Source organism: Eublepharis macularius, chromosome 1 (genome assembly GCF_028583425.1).
Source record: "Eublepharis macularius isolate TG4126 chromosome 1, MPM_Emac_v1.0, whole genome shotgun sequence".
Classification (NCBI taxonomy): Eukaryota; Metazoa; Chordata; class Lepidosauria; order Squamata; family Eublepharidae; genus Eublepharis; species Eublepharis macularius.
Window position 1 is genome coordinate 50,954,205 of NC_072790.1, and position 20,924 is coordinate 50,975,128.

Sequence of the window (20,924 nt, forward strand, 5' to 3'; positions counted from 1 at the left end):
TAAAAAGATAAAATGGGGGAAGAATAGCAGCTTGGACCCATTGGAACATGTCTGAGAATAGGATGAGTTCTGCTTGTAGAAAATGATTTCCTTAGAGCCGGTTTGGTGTAGTGATTAAGAACAGCAGGACTCTAATCTGGAGAGCCAGGTTTGATTCCAGACTCCTCCACTTGAAGCCAGCTGGGTGATCTTGGGTCAGTCACAGCTTTCTCAGAGCACTCTCAGCCCCACCCACAGGGTGATTGTTGTGGGGATAATAATAACACACTTTGTAAACCTCTCTGTGTGGCATTAAGTTGTCCTGAAGGGTGATATATAAATCAAATGTTGTTGTTGTTACCTTTCCCTTCCTGCTGAATCCCAAAATGTGCCCCCCCCGCAAGGCTGGGGGCCCTGTCCCCTTAGGAGCTGAGCTGAATTTTTGGGGTGGGCATTTTGCAGTTTGAGAGTGGAGGCAAGAAAATCACACTCTGCTAGTCAATGGAAACATTCCATTGGGTCCAAGACCCTAAAAGAACTCTTTTCCCCAATAGGCTGGATCTCCACATACATGATGTTCTTAATGTTTGAAAGTATTCAAATGTTTGTCTTAGTTTGCATGCTGAAGTGGTAGAATCTTGCTTATAGGACAAACTATATATTATATGAAAATGAGAGCTAACATTCCCCTGACTCTCTGGATAGCTGTGCTGGAAGCAGCTTTTTTTATGAGAGAGGTGGCGGAGTGTGGGGGTACTTAATTCTCTACCCACTCTAAATCACCCTATGTTGCTTTATCCCTGTGGAGTTCAAAGTGTGTGTGTGCCAGTTTGCCTGAATTTGGAACTCTGTGAGAAAAGCCCCTAGTGAGAGGAAATGAACTAATTATTCCCCTCCCACCCCCTTCTCCATTCCAAATTCACACACACTCATAGAACGCATGGATATGATTATTATATATAGTTTGGATCTTATCACACATAAACACAAGAAACTGCTTTGTGATTCACACCACTGATCCCTCAAGATCAGTATTGTCTGCTCAGACAGGTAGTGGCTCTCCAGAGTCTCTACCTTATCCTTTTAACTGGGAATGTTGGAAATTCCTGGGCTACATGCCAAGCAGGTGCTCTACCACTGAGACACACTTGATCCCTGTCAGTTTCCTCTCTGGTTTCTGGCATAAGTGGGGGTACACCTGAAAAGGCTATGCAAGGAACTGTGGGGCCCAAGTGCACAAAAAGCCACACAGAATGGTGATACAGTGAGACAGGGAATTGAGAGAGGGCTTCCTTTCTCCTTCTTGTGCCAACAGAAGGGCTAACAGGATCCAATGCTGCCTAACCAAAAGAGAGAGATCTCCGATACGCATTGTGCATAACATGTACTTACGTTACATACCTCGCACCTAGCAAGTAAACAAGCTACCCTGTTAAGGTGCTACAGACAGATGGTGCTAAACCTTGCTCAGAGCAGGCTAAAATGACATAATTAATACAGTGATTTATTCTCCAGAGCAGCATTTCTGATGCTGCTGTTGCTTAAGAAGCTACATGCATCTCAGCAGTGTAGAAAGGTTGGAATAAAAGCCTTGAATATAGAACTAAAAAGTTGTTTCCTTGCTTTTTTGTGGTCTAGAAGTTCATTTTTTTTTTAAACAAAGCTATCATCTGAAAATAGAGCTGCTTTCTCATATTGGGGTCATTGAGTCCACAAGTCCTTTGTAAGAATAGGGGACGATTCCTTTTCATGGCCCTCTGGCTAACGTGAAAATGGAGCCCAGGGGCTCTTTGCTTCAAGGAAAAGGGACAGAAACATCCTCCCCTTCTCTTTATTCATTAATTTATACCAAAGTGGACTGATTGGTTGCTGGGATTCAGTGGCTCAGAACTTGGAACTTCTAATTGGCTGACTGGCCAGTGCTCTAATTTTCAGTGGCAAGGACTTCACCATAGTGACAGACAGTAAAAGCCAATGGCTATTTTCAGTTAAATACCAGAAGTTGCTGTTTTGTAAAGCGCCGGTCTCTTTCTGTTTCCATAAGAAATTCTGATTTCCCCCCCCCCCCAAGCCTCATTTCCCCTTGTTTAGCTGCCCTTTAGACATTATTTATTTATCAATAAGAATATTTCTCCCTGTGCTTGGTGCAAAGTCTGTTCCAGTTTCAGGATGGGTTTGATTAGACCTTAGATCTTTTGTAGTACCTGGGCTCATAGTCTACATACAGACGACACACATGAATTCAGTTGTTTAAAATATAGTTCTTACTGTGTTTTATTTAAGGATAATGGAGGAAAGAGTCCTCCATAGGGTATGCACACAAACTTTGACAGGGTAGTAGTGAGGAAGGAGGGGGATGGGGAAAAAATCAAACTGTACATGGTTCCTCAACTTTCATTACGGGTCAGTGGAGTGATAAAATTGATGGACTAATTTTCAAGTAGCTTCTGGTTTTGGCAGTTCCACTAGAGAGGGAGGATTTTTTTAAAGGGACAGTATTTATGGAAAGAAACCATTTCTTCGTGTTCTTGAAACATGTTGTTGTTAAAAAAAAAACTTTTCAAAGAGTGTAGTGTGTGGGGGATGTTACCATGGGTGCTGTGCAATAGATATACAGAATCACAGAGATCTTTCTAACAGTACTGGTTGCAGTTTCAGCCTGGCCAGGATATGATTTGAATTATTACAAACATGGAAAACATGGAGTGTAACCAAGTACTGTGGCAAGGTACAGAATAAACCCGGGGCCTATAAAAGTTCAAAGCTGTATGGCACCTAGGGCTGCCAGACCCCCGGTGGGGGCGGTGGATCCCCCGCCCCTACTCTCCCACCCCCGCCCCCACTTACCTGGCCAGCGGAGGGGCGCGCACCTTCCATGCGCCCTTCCATGCGCTCCGCAGGGGCCCACAACGGGCCCAATCCACGCCCGTTTTGGCATGGATCGGGTCCGTTTTGGCGCGGATTGGGCCCGTTGTGGGCTCCTGTGGAGCACAGGAACGCTCCACAGGGGTCCAAAATGGGCCCAATCCGCATCAAAACAGACCCAATCCGTGCCAAAACGGGCACGGATTGGGCCTGTTTTGCCGCGGATTGGGCTTGTTGTTGGCCCCTCTGGGGCGTGGGAGCGTTCCTGCGCTCTGCAGGGGCCCACAACGGGCCCGATCAGCGCCCAAAAGGGGGCTGCATGATGACGTCACTCCCAGAAGTGACGTCATCACGCTTGCAGGAGCACGCGCGCACATGAACTCCTCCAAGGTAAGAGCCAGGCCCCAGTCTCCTGCTGGCAGATCAAGGGGGCCTGGCAACCCTAGTGGCACCACCTCCAAGTATCTAAAACTTTATACACAGACTTTGTAGAAATTAATGAATGAAGAGAATTTTACCATTTAGGAATGAATTAATCAGGAAAATATATTTTTATTGTTGAAAACCGAAGGACTACGTGTTCTAACAATATGTAACATTTTTGTCCCCTTTAGGTATGCCTTACATTTTGTTATACAAAGTGGAATTTCCTACTATATCATGATCATTATAGGAGTGGAAAATATGCACAAGTGAGTATGAGACTGCAATAAGTGTTCTAAGTGAACTTTACAGACAAACAAGTGGATCAAACTTTAGAAGATCAAATTGTCCGAATTGAGTGAAATAGTGTGACTGAAAGATGAGAGTCTTCTAGACCTGTTTTTCCAAGGAGTTGGAAAAGCCTTTGCTGACTTTTTTGGATGATAATGCTTTGTCTAAATAGAGAGATTCATAATTAATTTAGTGAAAATATGATTTGTTGTGATATTTATAGAAATGTATGGTCTAATTTGCATGTCTTGCATTAAGAAAGCCAATTGAATGAGATAAAATGGTAAATAGGTTTATCCTGGTACTCCACCAGTGTAATCCTAAACAGAGTTACATCCATTGAAGTCAGTGGGTTTATAGGAGTGTAACTCTGTGTAGCATTGCGCCATACAGATTTTATATCAAACTGAATATATTTTATTAAGTACCTTTTAGGATCGTTTCCAGTGTCTCAACTCACCTGAAGAGGGTAGTATCTGTATAAAAAACCCCGACCTAATACAATAAGTCTTCTCTACTGTTCAAAGTACCAAGGCTTGTTGCACCTATTGTTTACAAGAATGAGCCTTGGGGAGGATGCTGTAATTCTTAATATTTAGTGCTTAACATGTTTCCATTGCTTCATCATAAATTGTTTGATTTGAATGTTGTAATACATCTGAGTGCAGAGTTCTGTGACAGGTGAGCATGTAGTATTTTGTTTCCCTATCATGTTTTAAAGGAATAAAAAAAATTATAAGGCACTTCTCTTTATCCTTGAATAGTCATGGCATGCATGCTTTGATTTAACTGGGTTTGTTTTTATTCAGCCTGTTTGATACCATCAAGGGAATTCGTCGTGTGTGCTTGTCTTTTCCTTCCATTCTTTTTGTCACACTAGAATATGTATTGTCAGATCCTGGACTGTGTGCTTATATATGGCTGGATATGATTATGAACATTTGGGGGAAGCTGTCCTTGTGGAAGAGGATGTTTGAGGGTTCTGTATGCGGAGGGGAGAGGCAGGATGACACAGTCAATAAAAAAAAAACTGTAAATGTAGCATTATGTAGCTTTTGCCCATAATGGAGAGAATATTTACAGGAGAAATCACTTTTCTTTAAAAAATAAAATGGTTGATACTGGTCTGTAAAATCCACTAAATGGTTTTGGCTTGTCTGTTTACAGCAGATTTCTACAGTTATTGGTCTGAACAAAAATAATTGGTTTGAACAATTAGAACTATAAATGATATGGATGTTGAAGAAATTTTTAGGTAGTATAAATGTCAAACTATGTGGTTAAATATTTTTGTCTTGGCATGATTTCAGCATGCGAAGTCTAATTGCCAATTTGAACCTTAATTTTGCATGTTTTTGTGAGCCTGTAGGACAACACCATATGGACAAGATGCTAGACTACATCAGGGTCTTCTTAGACTGCTAGCTTGATTTTGTGGTGTTCAGAAACTTGTGCTTCTGTCTGTTAAAAACCCCAGGACCTATGTTAATCCCTAGATCATAGCATGGGAACTGCAACCACATGACAGGAAGTTGAGGAATTTGAGTCATATGACAGGAAGTGTGGAATACAGAGTTATAACCTCAGTTGTTTCAAGACTAGAACTGGGGGTATCAGACCAAGATGTCCAAAGACAGAAAGCACCAGAAAGAGCAAACCAAGGAGCGGAGCCATGGAAGAAATACTGTCCATCGGTGTGCTTCTTTCATCCTCCTCAGCATATCTGCAGGAAGAGGCAGGAGGCTCTGTGTATGCAGAGCAGAACCAGGGTTTTCCCCGTGTGTGTGTGTTGTGTGTGTTGTGGCATGAGGACCCACAGCTATGGAGAGCCCGTGGTGTAGGGCCATGGAAATTAATTCTGCTCATCTTAGAAGCCTCTGGCAGTCTGATGCTGCTAATTTTGCTGGCACAGCATTGCACCAATCCTGCAGAAATGGTTTTTCTGACTTTTGGAATACAACACGAGGCTTGTTTTTGTTTGCGTAATATTTTCTGGGATGGTTTTTATAACCATGGGAAAAAGCAATTAATCCTAGCCTAAGATATTAATACTTGCTTCAGTTGCGTTGCAAGTTGCAACATCATCACTGCATGATGGCAGTACTTTATGTGTAGTTTGTTGGAGAAGCCGAGTGAGAGATTTATGTGGGCTTGAAAGAAAGCAAGGAAGTATTGTCAACTTGCTGTGTATGAAAGGCCTGTCACGTGATGAGAGTTGGTATGCACAGTCATTGAAAGCAGCTTTCATATGGCAGCTTTGACATGTAGGTCAATTTTTAATAGAGTTTTTAACTTGGATGTACTCTGGGTATGTTTCACAGCACTGGCACCCAGTTTCATTGTGTCTTTTATTCTTATGTTAAATCCTGATAAGTTTTCTCTCTCTTCTGTCAAACTAATAGCGCTTGAAAGGTTGCAATTAACTTAAGAACGTTGCAAAAACATGAAGCTGCCATAATGGGGAGTAATTTTATATATTGTATTGATGCAAACCAACTTTCCTCCTAAACCATAGCTTGCATATCCAGTTAATGCTATGTTTGCTTTGACAAGGGAACTGACTTGGCCTCTTTACTATGATTAATATCTGAGAGGGTGAGAAATCATTTGGGAAAACGGAAGGGGAGGCAAGTCCCTCTAGTCATTTCTGATCCATTAAGTATAGTTTGTAGGGAGTGTTGTGTCTGCACTGGACCCAAGTAAGAGTAATTGAGACTGTGAGCAGAACCACAAGTGACAAAAGGCACAGATTGGACACTTTTCCGCTTCCCTCAAGTTTTGATGGGAAATGTAGGCATCCTGGTCTGGTGGCTTGGCTCTCTGACTGCTGTCCAATGGACTTTTCAACTGTCACTTGTCCAACATTCCGCCAAGCTGCCTACATTTCCCATCAAAACTTGAGGGAAGCTGACAAGTGTCCAATCTGTGCCTTTTGTCACTTGTGGTTCTGCTCTGTATTATGTGCAAACTATATTGACACCAGTAAGAGCCCCATGGTGCAGACTGGTAAGCTGCAGCACTGCAGCCCAAGCTCTGCTCATGATGACCTGAGTTCGATCCTGGTGGAAGCCGGGTTCAGGTAGCTGGCTCAAGGTTGACTCAGCCTTCTATCCCTCTGAGGTCGGTAAAATGAGTACCCACTTTCCTGGGGGTAAAGTGTAGATGACTGGGGAAGGCAATGGCAAACCACCCTGTAAAAAGTCTGCCAAGAAAACGTCGTGATGCAATGTCCCCCCATGGGTCAGTAATGACTCGGTACTTGCACCTTTACCTTTTTCAGCTGTGTGAAGATTTGGTATGCTTCATGGGGGTGGTGGAACGTTGATTGCCAATGCTGAAATGTGCACAGTTCTGATCTCTCACCTCCCTCCAATTTTTAATTCCTACATAGGAAAAACAAATTTGTAGCCACATAAAGTTTCCTAGGCAACTTTGCTTTCTTAATAATTATTCAGTTGGTGGTCACACTGCCTATTTCTGAGTAAAAGTGGTATTTTTTACTGCATAGGATCTGCTCTGTAAAAGACAAACAGTGACTGATGCTTATTTCAGTTTGGCCTTAGTGCTTTCTTGAAACGTATCATGTGAATTTGACTTGGAGTGGTCTTTAAAACTAAAAGTGCATTTTATTGATGAAGCTACACATTCAAAGTGGTGCTAGAAATAAGATTGCTAATAGTCATGTTATCTATGGATGCCAGATTTGCTGAGGTTTGATTTTGGCTGCTTGCTGTTCATGTATTCAGCCTTGCATTAAAAAGCAAAGCACAGCCCATGTAATGCCTTTACTGGGACCAGCTGCAATGACACAACAGTGTGTGCAAACTTTTGCGTGCACTTCCTCAGGCTAGACATTACAAAATAAAAAGGCACTGATGTATTTTTTTTCTAGCCCCAGCATTCAGCACAAAGATGCCATGGAACAAGGCTTTTAAAATCATGGCCCAGAATATCTTTTTCTTTCTCGCCTTCATTTTTATTTTGTAACATCTAGCCTGAGAAAGAGTTCTGCTGAACTTGAAAGTTTGCACATTCTTTTGTGTCATTGTAGCTGGTCCTAATAAAGATATTATGTGGATAGTGGTTTTTACTGGATTTTTGATTGCATGCCAGAATTTGGGTATGCTGTGTGAAATGTTGGACTATACCTGTCCAGGGTTACCATTTGGAACAAGTTAAAACCTTATTTGTCAGTTTTAGCAAAGCTCCCACTAAAGCGCTTTATTATATGTTGTGAGCTCAACAGTACAGAACTTTTAACAGTCCAGCAAAATGGAATTAGATGGCTGTGAAAGTCTGCTTGAGAATATTAATGATTGTTCAAAGGCGCTGCAGAATAGGTGATGCAAGCTTTCTTTTGGGAAATTAGAAACCACTCAACAAAATTGCTGACAACAAGGGAAACTCCTCTTCCTTAATGATATATATTAAAATCTTTTTTTTTTTGTATAATGTAGATATAACACAGCTAGATTGTGACTCACTCTGCTATGGAAGATTTTTTCAAAGTGTAGCACTTTGTAGATTTTCTGATTGCCTGGGATAAGGTTTGCATTAACATACTTAATGTGAACGCAGTAAATTTTGCTATTGAGTTCCCAGCACGCCATACAGACATGTGTCAAAGATGTCTGTTAAAGAGTGCTGGGGAGACATCCCAGCTTTTTTAAAAATGAAAAACAAGCTTGTGATCTTCAGCTGAGGAGTGAGGGAGGAGAGGCTTAAAGGTGCTTTTCCTTTGTAGAGTTTCCAGGTAACCATTTATAAGGGAAATTACAGATCCGGAACCCTGGGAAAATGGGGAAAGAAGCAGTTGGTAAACAGGTTGTGTGGAAAGGGTTAGCACTCCCAGTCCAGTTTCTCCCAAACCCTTTTCTATGGAGGAACCCCAAAATTCTTCAAATCCCAATGAACCCGTCCCTACAAAAAACGTTTACAGGCCAGAAAAAGTTGATGGCAGGGAGCACAATTCAGTTACTGCTAAATGGTTAAGAAAATTTATTTCTAAAGAGCCTGCCTCATAGACCCTTCATGCCACAGATGCATTAAAGTTCAGGTTGTACCCAGCCTCTCTCCTTGCCAGAATGCAATTGCTGAACTGAAATAAAGGCCATTTGCCTTGCCACTAAGCACAGGGTTCCTGTATGAGGGGAAGGGGAAGACTTCAGCGTCAGCGGATGAGCCGTACAACAGATTTACTGTGGCGGTCATTTTTTGTGTGGAAAAGACCCCACTTGCATCTAGTGAAGCAGGCTGTCGTCCCTGGAAGCTTGAGCCACAATAAATGTGTCTCTTTTTGGAGGCTCCAGAAGACTTTCTCCTATTTTTTGCTGCAACAGACTATCAGGGCTACCACTCTGAAACATGTCACAGGGGTCCCTCTAAGTTATCATTCCTTCTCTTTCTGCTCAAGGCATGACTGACCAAACAGCAGTAGAGGAGGCAGTGGGCTGCAGGTGGTGAGCAGGTGCATAGCCCTGAGGTAGAGCAGTGAAGCCTTGGGCACCTTGGCAGGGCCACCCCAGGCCCAGGTGCATGGCCCCAGAACCACAGCCAGAATGGGTAGAGTATGCAGAAGGGCAGCACGGTACCCCGCAGCAACCACAACCACTGCTAGTAGGGGATCTACACCAGATTGTCTGTGCTCTGGCATTGGCTTCCACTGCCACCATCTTATTTCCAGAAGCCCCTTCCCAGCTTCCACCAGTCAGTGCTGCTTCCAAGGCAGGCAGTGGTGTCGAACTCCTTGAAAGAGTAGGGGGGAGGGAAGGTGGTTGGGAGGCTGTGGGGGGGGGATTCCTATGAAACCCCTGTTTGATGGAACTCCAGGGTTCTGTGGAACACTGTTTTGGAGACTGGTTTTTTTCCAAGTTTTATTACAGTTGTATGGACTATATAGTTTGCTGCTTACTTATACTTGAAAAAATGTTGAAGAAGAATCAAGTACCATCCATTTCCTAATTGCAGGAAGTCTGAAAAGATGCTTCTAATCATTTAAAAGAAGTTGTCAATATTTGCCAAATATTCAGGTCTTTGAAATGATGAATAATAGAAACTTTTTTTTTTTTTTAGTCGAACATGTGAGACTAATAGGCTTCTGTGGCAGATCTCAGATATCCGTGTCACTAAAAGCTCTCAGATTTCCAGCCCTGGGAATTTCTAGACCCTTTTATTAATGGTTTGTATAGTACTACTTTATGGAGTATCACAGGCTTTGATAAACACTGATGGTAATGCTGAACTTTATATAGCAGTTGTGGTCTGCTGTAGGTGCACTGAGTGTTGACCTGAGCAAAAGTGAGAAAGGGAGTACCCTTAAAACCATGGCGAGTGTTGACCAAATTGCACTGGAAGCACCCAGTTGCATCTGCAACACATGTAACCACTGCCTTTATTTGTGCAAGTTCATGAGCATAAACGATGTACTTGAGAATTGACAGCATACGTAGATGTGCTCTCATGCACAGTGTCATTGCACCATCAGTGCTTTTCAGCTGAACCTTAAAATCTAAAATGTGACCTGTGGTTTCTCATAGGATATTCTGATGGAATCAGGGCATTGTTCAAGCTTTTTGGCTGGTGGGAAGCCAGTCGGTAACAGATGTGTGCCAGGTTCTTTAAACCCTGGCCCCAACTGTCAAAAGGAAGCTGGACGGCAAGTAGGAGTGGCGACGGCCTTGCTTTGCCAAGAGGAGGGTATCATGTATGCAAGCATCCATGCCATTGTGTTCTGCATCTTATGCTGAGTGCATCCATGTCATTGTTGTCAGCTTATACTGACAGTGATATAAGCATCAGTGCTTATATCAGTGCCATCATTGTGCTTTGCATCTTACACTACATCTCATTCTTATGCTGATATGATGCCAAAGTTAAATACTGTATTGTATGTATTTTATATAAATCGCCTGAGGGTGTCTACACTACTAATACTAATTTCCAAAGGAGCCAGTGGCCCCTTTGTTATCTCTAAGAAATACGCGCTTTCACTTCTGAGTGTCCTTGGGATGGAGCTGCAGCTGTGTACTGAAATATATCTTTTTTTCCACAGGAGGGAATGATTCCACTTTGTGCTTTGTCTAGACTAAACTAATTTGTTCCCATGTAACTTTTTAGGTTTTTGCGCCTGAATGCAAAGGGCGGGAGAATGTCCCCTATAATCAGTAGCCCTATTGTTTGAATAATCACTTCTGCCAACTTCTACCTATGAGTGAACACCTGAACTGAATAGAGCTCTAAATAAAATTTCTTCATCCATTGCACCTGCCTGCTTGTTGTGAGGGACTTGGGGATCTAACTGCCGGGGACTGCCACCCTAGGACTGACAGAGAGGGTAGGACTGCTGTCTCCTGGCTGGGGGAAACTGATGCCAAAAGGGCCACTCTTCCTTTTCAAAGGCCCATCACCATCAATAGCTGCAGGCAGTGGGATGATGTCACTTTTGGAAGTGATGTCATTGTGCCAGGACCAGGAGTGCATGCATGAAGATTGTTCCTCCTGGGAGTACTAGGGCCTCTCCTCTCCCCTGCCTTCAGTATTTTTCTGGAGATCATCTAGCAATCCTAAATCTGGGTTGGGAAATTCTTGGAGATTTAGGGATGGAGCTTGGAGAGGGAAGGGTTTGGAGGAGGGAAGAAACTTTAGTGGGGTATAATGCCATAGAGTCCCTCCTCCAAAGCAGCCATTTTATTTTTCTGCCTCTGCTGCCAGGCAATAGGACTTGCTAAGGGGGGGGGGCTCTTGCCATAGCAGGAGGCCTGGCAAGCCTAAATAACACCCATCTTGATAGTCTTACGAATATGGTATTTATTTTGTAATGTTTTGGTCACTGAAAAGGGATTGTCCTCTCAATGTCATTTAAAAAATTTCTGGAAGACCAATATGATTGAAAAGATTAGGCCAATTAAAGGTTTGTATTTCTGGCCTTTTCCACTACAAAATCATGAACTAGCATCCCTCCCCTCCTTGAGTTTCTCTTGCAAGTTCACACTTACTAGGCAAGATGGCTAGATGGCTTTAACTGTTCTTGTCCTGTTGTAGAATACCTGCAGTTTTTGACGAGTGCTAGTTTGCTGAAATGTCTTTCAGCTTCTTCCACAGCCACTGACGGTGTGTGAAGAACCTGTAGGGCAATATACACTTTTCTGAAAATTAGTTGCAACAGATTCAGTCTCTATATTAAAGTCATTTTCATCTTGATTTTATTCATCACCTTCCCTAGTTACTGTGTTATTTCCTAACTGCAGAAAGGTTTGAAAAATGGGAGAATAGATTGGTTTCCCTTAGCTTCTTTTTGTTCCTTTTATTTTACCTCCTTAGGTTTCCAACTGCCTAATTTGTATTTATAGCCACCCCCAAATATGTCAGCATGGAGTTTATCCTCAATACATTGTCTATATTTTATCCTCATTCCCCCCCCCCCCACACATGATACTGGGGATTATAGCCTGGATCTGGTCCCTCTAGACCTCTGGGTAGGGTTATCAGGTCTTTTTGGTGACTGGTGTGAGGGCTCAGGGTGTATGTGGGGGAACGGGACATTGCACTTACCTGCACCATCCTTGTGTATGCTCCCGGTCCCACATGATATGATGTCACTTCTGGAATTGACATCATCATGTGAGGCATGGGAGTGCACTTGCCTACTTTGCACAAAGGCCGATTCCAAAATGCTGTATGTGGGGCTTTGTGTAATGACACCACTTCTGGAAGTGACATCATCTCTCATGCCCCCATTTGCCTGGGCTGCCGGCTGGTGATCGCTAGGTGGTCTGCCTCCTCCCACTGATTGACAGCGGGCAAAGGGGAAAACTGCCAGGAGTTTGCCTGTCACTGGTGGCACCTGGCAACCCTACCTTCAGGCCCCAGTAAAGTGTACCCCTCCCCATGTGGGGGCCCTGGATGGAACTTGTGTATAAACAAACTTTTTTCATAGCATGAGTGTTTTTTTCTTTCTTAGCTAATGCTGGAGCATATATTCTACCCCTTTTGACAGGTTTTTTTTTTTAGTTTGTTATCGATGACTGAGATAGGACTTGTTGTCCATAAATAGGTTTTTCTCTCTCCCTCCTACTTCAAGTCTGTGCTTTGCTTTGTGAGGAATTTTGAGAAATGAAATCTGGCAAAACTCATACTACAGGTTTAAGTTGAAAACTACATCACCAGGACACTGAATGTGAATTCAAGGTAATTTCCCACTGTGAGGTATTTCTTTAAGCTCTTAAAATGAGATCCATGCTGAACAGGAAGGCTCAGCATGTTTCTAGTTTTCTTACTCAGTTTTGCTCAGCTTGAATTGGCTGCTTTATGATGCCCAAATCCACTGAGGTTCTAGATACACGAGAGGAAAAAATCATCTTAAAAGAGGGGAAATGGCCTTGTGATAGCTGGTGCTGCCATTACTGAAGCAGATATTGACATCAGTATTTGCCAGGGTTTTTTTGGTTGTTGTTAAATAAAAGAATGCAGTTAAGGACATGCTGGGGTGTGCATTTATTTCTTTAGTGTTTTTGTACACTGCCTTTCTATCAAAACATTCCTGGTGGTTTATAGTTTTAGCTCTTGTATATTGAATAGTAAACAGGAGAAACTCACAATGTTGCTTCTGGAGTTGATGGTTTCAACTCTCTGACTTGGGTCTTTGTCTCTTCCATCCCCTGGGAGGATACATGTCCTTTCTGTAGCCCCTGGCTGGAATTGCCTTTATTTGTATTCAGTTAGTTAACAAGTATTATTTGGCTCAACAAGAGTGCAGTTGGGGATGAAAAAAATCAGGTGTGGCCAATCCCGTTCCCTTTGAGAAGTATGTAAACATTCTTGAATTTACTTGAAAGAACAAAGGCTTGAACGAATAGGTCATGCGGCTTTCTCAAAAGACCATCGGTGAGGAACGCCTTCTGCTTGAAACCAAGAGGCACCTTCTTTATACTCGCCAATAAGTTTTTAAAAAAATCTGTTAGTAAAATAATTCTAAATATATCTTTTGCTTCTTCATGTGTTTCATAGCTTTGGTATGTACTGTGTCACTCTTTTGGTTTTGAAGGATTGCTGTTTATGTAGAAGATGTGCACTGTTCCAGAACAGAGATGCACCAGCTGGAAAGACTGATCCTAGGTAGGACGTAGATTGTCCCTGTACTTCCTCTTACGTAGCAGATCCTTTTGTGCCGCCTTTTAACTCCACCTGGAGGTTGTGGGACCTTAACGGACAAAAGTCACGTGTGTTAGAAAGCCGCATTAGTAGTAGCAAGAAGGGGGGGGGATTGGGCAAAACTACTCCTTCTTCTGCCAAGCAAGTAGGTGGCTGTACTGGAGGATTGCAACCCATTGAACGAGCTCCTGGGCATGGTTTGCTGTAGCAGGTATTCGCTGTGTTCATTTGGAAGGAACTTGAGTTTAAATATGCTGAAAGCATCTCTTTGATTAAACATCACTGATCTTTTATTAAACATTACTCTTCTGGCAGCTGTACTCTGCTAGTCAGACGCATTCTTTTTGTACAGCAGTGTTCTCGTCAGCTGTCTTGTCAGTCTGGTTTCAAACTGAAAAAAAAATGACAAGGCTGAGCAGGTTCTGAATTTCTATATTAAACTATTCTTCTCACTGACCTTCACCCAGCTAGAACATATTTAACTATAAACATCAGTTGAAGATGAGAGTTGTTTATCTCTGAAAAACAAGATACGCAAGCATTTTTCGCTTTTGTTAAATTATAAATAAGAAATAATTTTATTAATTAGTAAGAATTAAGCAGTGGTTTAGTTCTAGTAAGCAAGAATGGAAAATAGGGAGAATCTCCCCTTTTATTTTTTGTGCATGCTTAAAGACTAATTTTAAAAAAAAAATCAAAAAGGACCACAATGCCTGTCTTTGCATGGGGAAGCCTAAAATAGAGGGGGAGAGACCCTGCTATCCATCTTTAAGTCCCCCTGCCACAGTCCAAACCGGAGCACCTCACCTGAGCCCGATGACCTAGAGCAAGGATGTAGAAGGCATCAGCTGGCAATCTGACCTCTGTAGGGGTGGTGCCTGGAGTAGCAGGGACTATAAAACAGTACTACTTTTCCGAGCACTGGAAGTGCCTCCTCCCCACAACCAGGGCTTTTGCTATTAAAAAAAAACCTGTGCTGAATAATATAAATATACCATTGTAATGATAGGCTTAGTAGAATCTCTGAATTCCCAGTTTTCATTTTTAAAGAAAGTAAGACTCTAGCCTCTTTCTTTAATAACAACAACAATAAAAACAGCATTCAGTTTGTATACAGCCCTTCAAGACAATTTAACGCCCACTCAGAGCAGTTTATAAAGTGTATTGTTATTATCCTCATAACAACCACTCTGTGTGGTGGGTGGGCTGAGAGAGCTCCAAGAAGCTGTGACTGACCCAAGGTCACCCAGCTGGCTTCAAGCGGAGGAGTGGGAAATCAAACCCGGTTCTCTAAATTAGAGTCCTGCTGCTCTTAACCGCTACACCAAACTTGCATTTCTTTGCAAAGGAAGGGGCTAGAGACGTACTTTTTTTTTCCCTTTAACCGAAGCTGGGAATTCAGAGAACCTGCTAAACCAGTCAGTCTTTTTTGGTGCATGTTTATATGTCTGTTGATAAGGGCTGAATTTTTAAAAAAGATTGAAGATGAACACATGCTTGAGGATGAAGAGAAGGGGGGGCTTCATTGACACATGCAAGGCTGCCGATGGGGTGGGAAGCATAGCATTCCCAGGTGAGTGGGGGGTCTACAGGTGACTATTGGGGGGCTTGATGTGAGCCCCCTCATCCCAGCCTGTCATTGCATAGGGAAGCCTGAAAGGGGAGCGGCTCTGCCACCCATTTGTTAATCAACTGTGTGAGAAGCTTTATGCCCCTTTCAAATCAGTTTTTTTTTCCCTTCTGGCACCAGAAGTGCCAGATATGCCTTTTGCTTTACATCTCTGTGAGGAAAGGGGCCAGAGACTTAATGTTTAAAAACCAGTGCTGGGAATTCAGAGAACTTGCTACACCTAGCAATGGTTTTTGTGCATGCTTATATTGCTATATCAATATGTTAAATTAAAAAACAAGATTGAAAATGAAACTGCTCGTCTTCAGGGTGGAGGGGGGGATGTAAGGTGAAAGAGTGATTTGATGACGATGATATTCCATTCGTTACAAAGGGGGTTGGAGGTGGGTGAGAGTGGGTGGGACAAAGAACACTGAAAGAAACATTATGCACAAGAAAATCAGCTTTCAGAAAACAAACAGGGTAAAAGTAGTTTCAAAGAATCCAGAAAAAAAAAGCACGCGTGTGTGCACGCACGCGCGCGCGCGCGCACACACACACACACACACACACACGGCAAGTGAAAGCAAAAAACCAAAACTGCATGCAGAAAATGGGGGATAAACCAGGCAGTGCTCCCAGGGTTCGGGCTGGGCATGGTACAAAGCTCAGGAGCCCTCCCGGGACCTGCATGATGATGTCACTCCATGAAATGATGTCATTGTGCTATGTCGGGAGCATGTGCACATGTGCAAGGAAGTCGTAGAGGAGTGTCGGGTCGCTAACCTCCCGCTAGGAAGGTAAGGGGACCTGGCAACCCTAGGTTTCATGCAGAGGGATATTCTGTGTATATATAAATATTCTTCTACCATGCTGTTTGCAGTATCATTGTCATGTGAAAGCTTTTTTTGGCTGCTACTTGACTTGCATAATATATAATGCAATGTCAACATGACTAATGCTGGAATGCAGTTGGCCTGTAAACCTGTGGCAGATCTAGAGAAGTCACTTCCCTTATAAATGTAGTCATGTGCAGAAGACTCAGTGAAATCTCACAAATGTGTACGTTTGAGAGCACAAATAATGCTACAATTGCAAACTGATTAGAACAATGACAGTGCCTTATTGTCAAGGGCAGACATACAAATTGCTACTTTGGTTCTCATGGCGAGGTACTTGCTTGGTAGATTTTCCTTTAAAAAAAAAATTGATGCCTGTGCCATGTTGTGCAGTGCTTTTGAAATTAACACTATTTTCAAAATTATCTTGCCCTATAGCATGGAGTGAGTGTATGTGTTACGGTGAGACTTAAAAAAAAAAAGCGTATAGTCCTTTTGGTTTCATGGCTTCCCATCATTCTGTGGAAAAGAAACGTTGAACAAGATCCAAATAGTTTCTTACAGAGATTATATCTACTTCAAAGTACACTTTCATCTGCTGATATACATGAGCGAGTTAGGTTGATTAAATCAGCAGGCTAAGTGTTTCATAAATCTTGTATGGAGTACTGTACTGCTTTGTTCTTAAAATGAGAAAAATAAATGTCAGAAGATAAAATCATATATCTTTACCTCTTAACTCTTCAAATTTCTTTGAGGGCTAACTTCCTGATGTTTCTGTAATGCTTGTTACTCTACATGCCATGCTGCCAAGTGTTTTGGCTGAGAACAAATGAGCTCTGAATCAGTATTATTATTATTATTATGCTGTATAATCTCAGCAAAGCTACTGGTCAAATCAGGCTCTCCTGCCAAAGAAAGTGGTGAAATCTGATGCATCTAGAGAAAGTCAAATGTATGCTCCTTTTAACCATCCTCATTGTATAAAAAGGCTGCTCATAGGATAGGATTAAGAATTCTTGGTGTTGGGCAAGTTGTAAATGATCTTATTGTTCTTTGGAATGTTGATGTGTCGACTTTAATGTTCTTTCAATGAAAAGACTTGATTTGAGTGTTTAGACTCGGCTAATGCCAGCTAGAGTGGGTGTTGTGCATAGCTCTTAAAATATGCCTTTGTTGAGTAGCTTCTTATTAGGACAAGCTTAACATGACTGGCATGAGTCATCCAGTAAATATATTTACTACAGCTGTTTAATGTGAATATGCAAGAGTCTTGCGTTAAGGAAACAAGACAAACAAGGATGTGCAATAGGACATGAAAACACAGCATTCAATAGACATGTTTTTTTTCAAAAAAGAATAATTAGGGAGAGAGATCTCTGTCTTTTGGTGCTACACCTCTGAAGATGCCAGCCACAGCTGCTGGCGAAACGTCAGGAACTACAATGCCAAGACCACGGCAATACAGCCCGGAAAACCCACAACAACCATCGTTCTCCGGCCGTGAAAGCCTTCGACAATACATCAATTAGGGTATTTATTTATTTATGTCCCCTTTTTCTCCCAATGGGGACCCAAAGCAGCTTACATCATTCCCTTATCCACCATTTTATCCTCACAACTCTGTGAAGTAGGTTATGGTGAGAGTATGCGACTGGTCCAAGGGCACCCTGCGAGTGTCCATAGTAGAGAGGGGATTCTAACCTGGGTCTCCTTTGTCCAGCACTATAACTGCTACGTGACACTGGTTCTCAAGCATGGTGTTGCAGTAGTTGCTCTCAAGGGTAGACCATATTAGCACTCCTTTACGAGGATATCATCATCTTGATGCTCCATGTAAATGAATTTGTTTGTGAGTTTTGTTGTGAGATACTTTGAGCTCCTCTTGCAGTAGAGGAGTGGGATAAAAATATTTTGTGTAAATTGTGTTTACATTTTGAAGTAAACACTTTATACTCATTTTAGGAAATTAACGGGTCATAAATGCGAAACGGTTAACTAACTTGCATTTTAATCTGTGTTTTGGAACAGAATTGATCATTATGGAGTGTTGAAATGAACTGTGATTCCTTAGATTAAGCTAGGGGAGGTACAACCCCCCCCCCCCCAAAAAAACTAGATTCCATCTTAGCCATCATATAACTGATGTCTTCAGTGCTGGCACTGTCACAAAGATCTATATTTTATGGATACTTGAGGGATTGTTTCTAAATAAAACTGAGATCATAAAACAAACACCCGGATTTGAATATTCTTGTCTTTTTAAAACTAACGTGACACTATGCCAATAATCTTTGGCAATATTTTTAAAAGCTGTAACAATTATGGTGTAGCAAAATGGCATGTCAAGAACTGTTTCCCCTAAGTCTAAATGTATACATTCAATTCTATTACATTGTAAATCTCTCAGTTTTTTTAAAAAAATTACAAAATCATCTGTAAGCTTTGGCTTTTAAAAATTAATTTACTCATTTAGGATTCATTTTGTACTTCTTTTCCAGTTCTGTTTTTCAAGAATGTAAGTTGTATAAGCACAGTAAAATAAAAAGCATACAATCATGGAACAGCCCTGTTATACACAAGGTAAAAAAAAGCAACTCTTAGCAATAAAAGCCATTCACAATTAAATTTGGTAATTTAAAAATCAGAGTAGCAATCGAACAAGGTTAAACATCACGCAGGGATTAAAACTGTTCACATAAAACCAATAGATAAAACCAACCAAAGCTAACAACATAATAAAAAAGAGCTAAAAGTCTAAAAACCTTTCCTGAAAGAAAGCTGCCCCCAAATAACCTTTCCCAAAAGCCTCAGTACATTAAAAAAAAATGATTTCACCTGACATTGAAAAAATAACAAGCTTGGTGATAGGTGGAGAGCTAAGGAAAGGGAGTGATACACACCAGGCACCACAACAACGCCCCCCCCCCAGTACTCTTTGTGGCTTTAATGGTATGGGGCGGGCGGGCTGATAAATACCTTAGATCTCAAGCAGGCCTTCAGGTAGGGTTACCAATCTCACAGTGGGATCTAGAGTTCCTCTGGGATTACCAGTGATCTCTAGATCACAGAGATCAGTTCCCCTAAAGGAAATGGCAGTTTTGGAGGACAGACTCTATGCTATATCATATAGTCTAAGAAAAACCAAAGAACTAGAGTGACATCACATCCCTGTCAAACTTCCTTCCCTCTCCAAACTGTACCTTCTCCAGTCATTGCTGAAATTACCCCTACCTTCAGATTGTTTAGAGCTCTAAAGGCAAAAAATAAGTACCTTGAATTGGCTTGGAAATATAAATACTTACATTGTGAACATTTTGTATGAACTGGAGATCTGTGTTGACTAAAGCCTGTGGATGCTTAGTAGCTGCTGTAGTTTTGGAGTAGTTGAAGTGCTTGAATGATCTTCAAGGGCAGGCACCCCCATATAGAATGTGTTGCAGTAATCTAATCTGGAGGTGACTATGGCCAGATAAACCTGTTGGAGCTAAAAAAGGGCACCGTCCTGCAAATACCACCCAGGCCTCCATCTACAGAGGAGGATCTAAGAGCTCTTTTTATTTTTTTCTACTCTTGTTACAACATCCAGTGCACATTAATACACCTGTCCCTTTTAGGATACTTGCACATGGTGCCTGGGAAAGGTCAGACGTTGAAGGGGAAGGTTGTGAATGATATACACATGTACTCTTGGTGTGCTTAATATTGTACTTGGGGGATGGAAATGAGTGCAAAACATATGGTTAAAGAGCAGCTCTGAGAATTAGTGAGTCAGGGCCAGGGGCTTTAAAAAATTTTTTTTATTTAATTTAATTAACTGAACAACAATAATAATATAACATTGTAACAACATAGAACAAATTAACAAGCATATATACAGAATGCCTCTCATAAATATTAGAGATTTAACATGTTACAAGTGTTAATAAAGAATTATGTAACCTTTAAAACTAGAAAAACTTAACATTAGTTTAGGGTAACCGGAGAAATGATAGATATTTAGGAGGGCCAGGGGCTTTTGACCAAGAAGCAATATGGTCAAAAAATGTCTCGTGGGAAGATAAGGGTAAGCACATGTTGCAAAGAGAGAATTTATGATAATGTGGAGCTTTTAAGCTTGCTCCTTGATCCACTTGTCATACAAAAACCAAAAAAAAAGTTTGTGAATGGATGCAGTTGCTGCAATATTGTGAGCGTTTCATTTGCAGGTTAATCTTGGATGGTGTCCAAGTAGAGAAGCTCCAGTGAGAGCTGCTGTGTTGGCAACTAGAGACTGGACTCCTTGCATGCATATAGAGCTTGTTTGATCAGGGTATATATATTTTGGCCTCTAAACCACTAACGGAAAAAATTCTACCATTCAGACTGATACGGCACATCGCCTTATATTGTAGAGCATAATACAAAGTAATAATACAAGGCACAGTTGCCTTGCTGTTCTTGATTTTGAGGGTTTTTCTAATTGTAGTAGCGTTTGATATGCAACTTTTTAATATTCAAATGATTAATGTAAGATTGCAATACCTTTTGATATGTAGGTTTGGCAAAGTGGTTTCAGTTTTTTAAAAATGCTACTTGCAGCTTTGCTTTCCTAGCCAATTTTTGTTCTTGCAGAAATTTCAGCAGTTTTTCACTAAGTGATTTCTTTAATCAACTCTTTTAAGGCCAGTCAGAGGTAAGAAGTAATGTGTTCATGTTCACATTATACATAGTAACTTTTGCTTTGCTAATCAATATAGTCAACAATTAAATCTAGTTTTACACTTGGA

The 20,924-nt window shown here is 41.5% G+C and overlaps 1 protein-coding gene across 1 annotated transcript in view; it reads left to right on the forward strand.

Annotated features, from left to right (window-relative positions):
- MBOAT2 (membrane bound O-acyltransferase domain containing 2) overlaps positions 1-20,924 on the forward strand; it is a 105,592-nt gene that overhangs the window by 25,257 nt on the left and 59,411 nt on the right. The window contains exon 3 of the mRNA XM_054978934.1: positions 3,459-3,536. Within this exon, the coding sequence (XP_054834909.1) occupies positions 3,459-3,536 (78 nt within the window). The remainder of the gene's footprint in view (positions 1-3,458; positions 3,537-20,924) is intronic.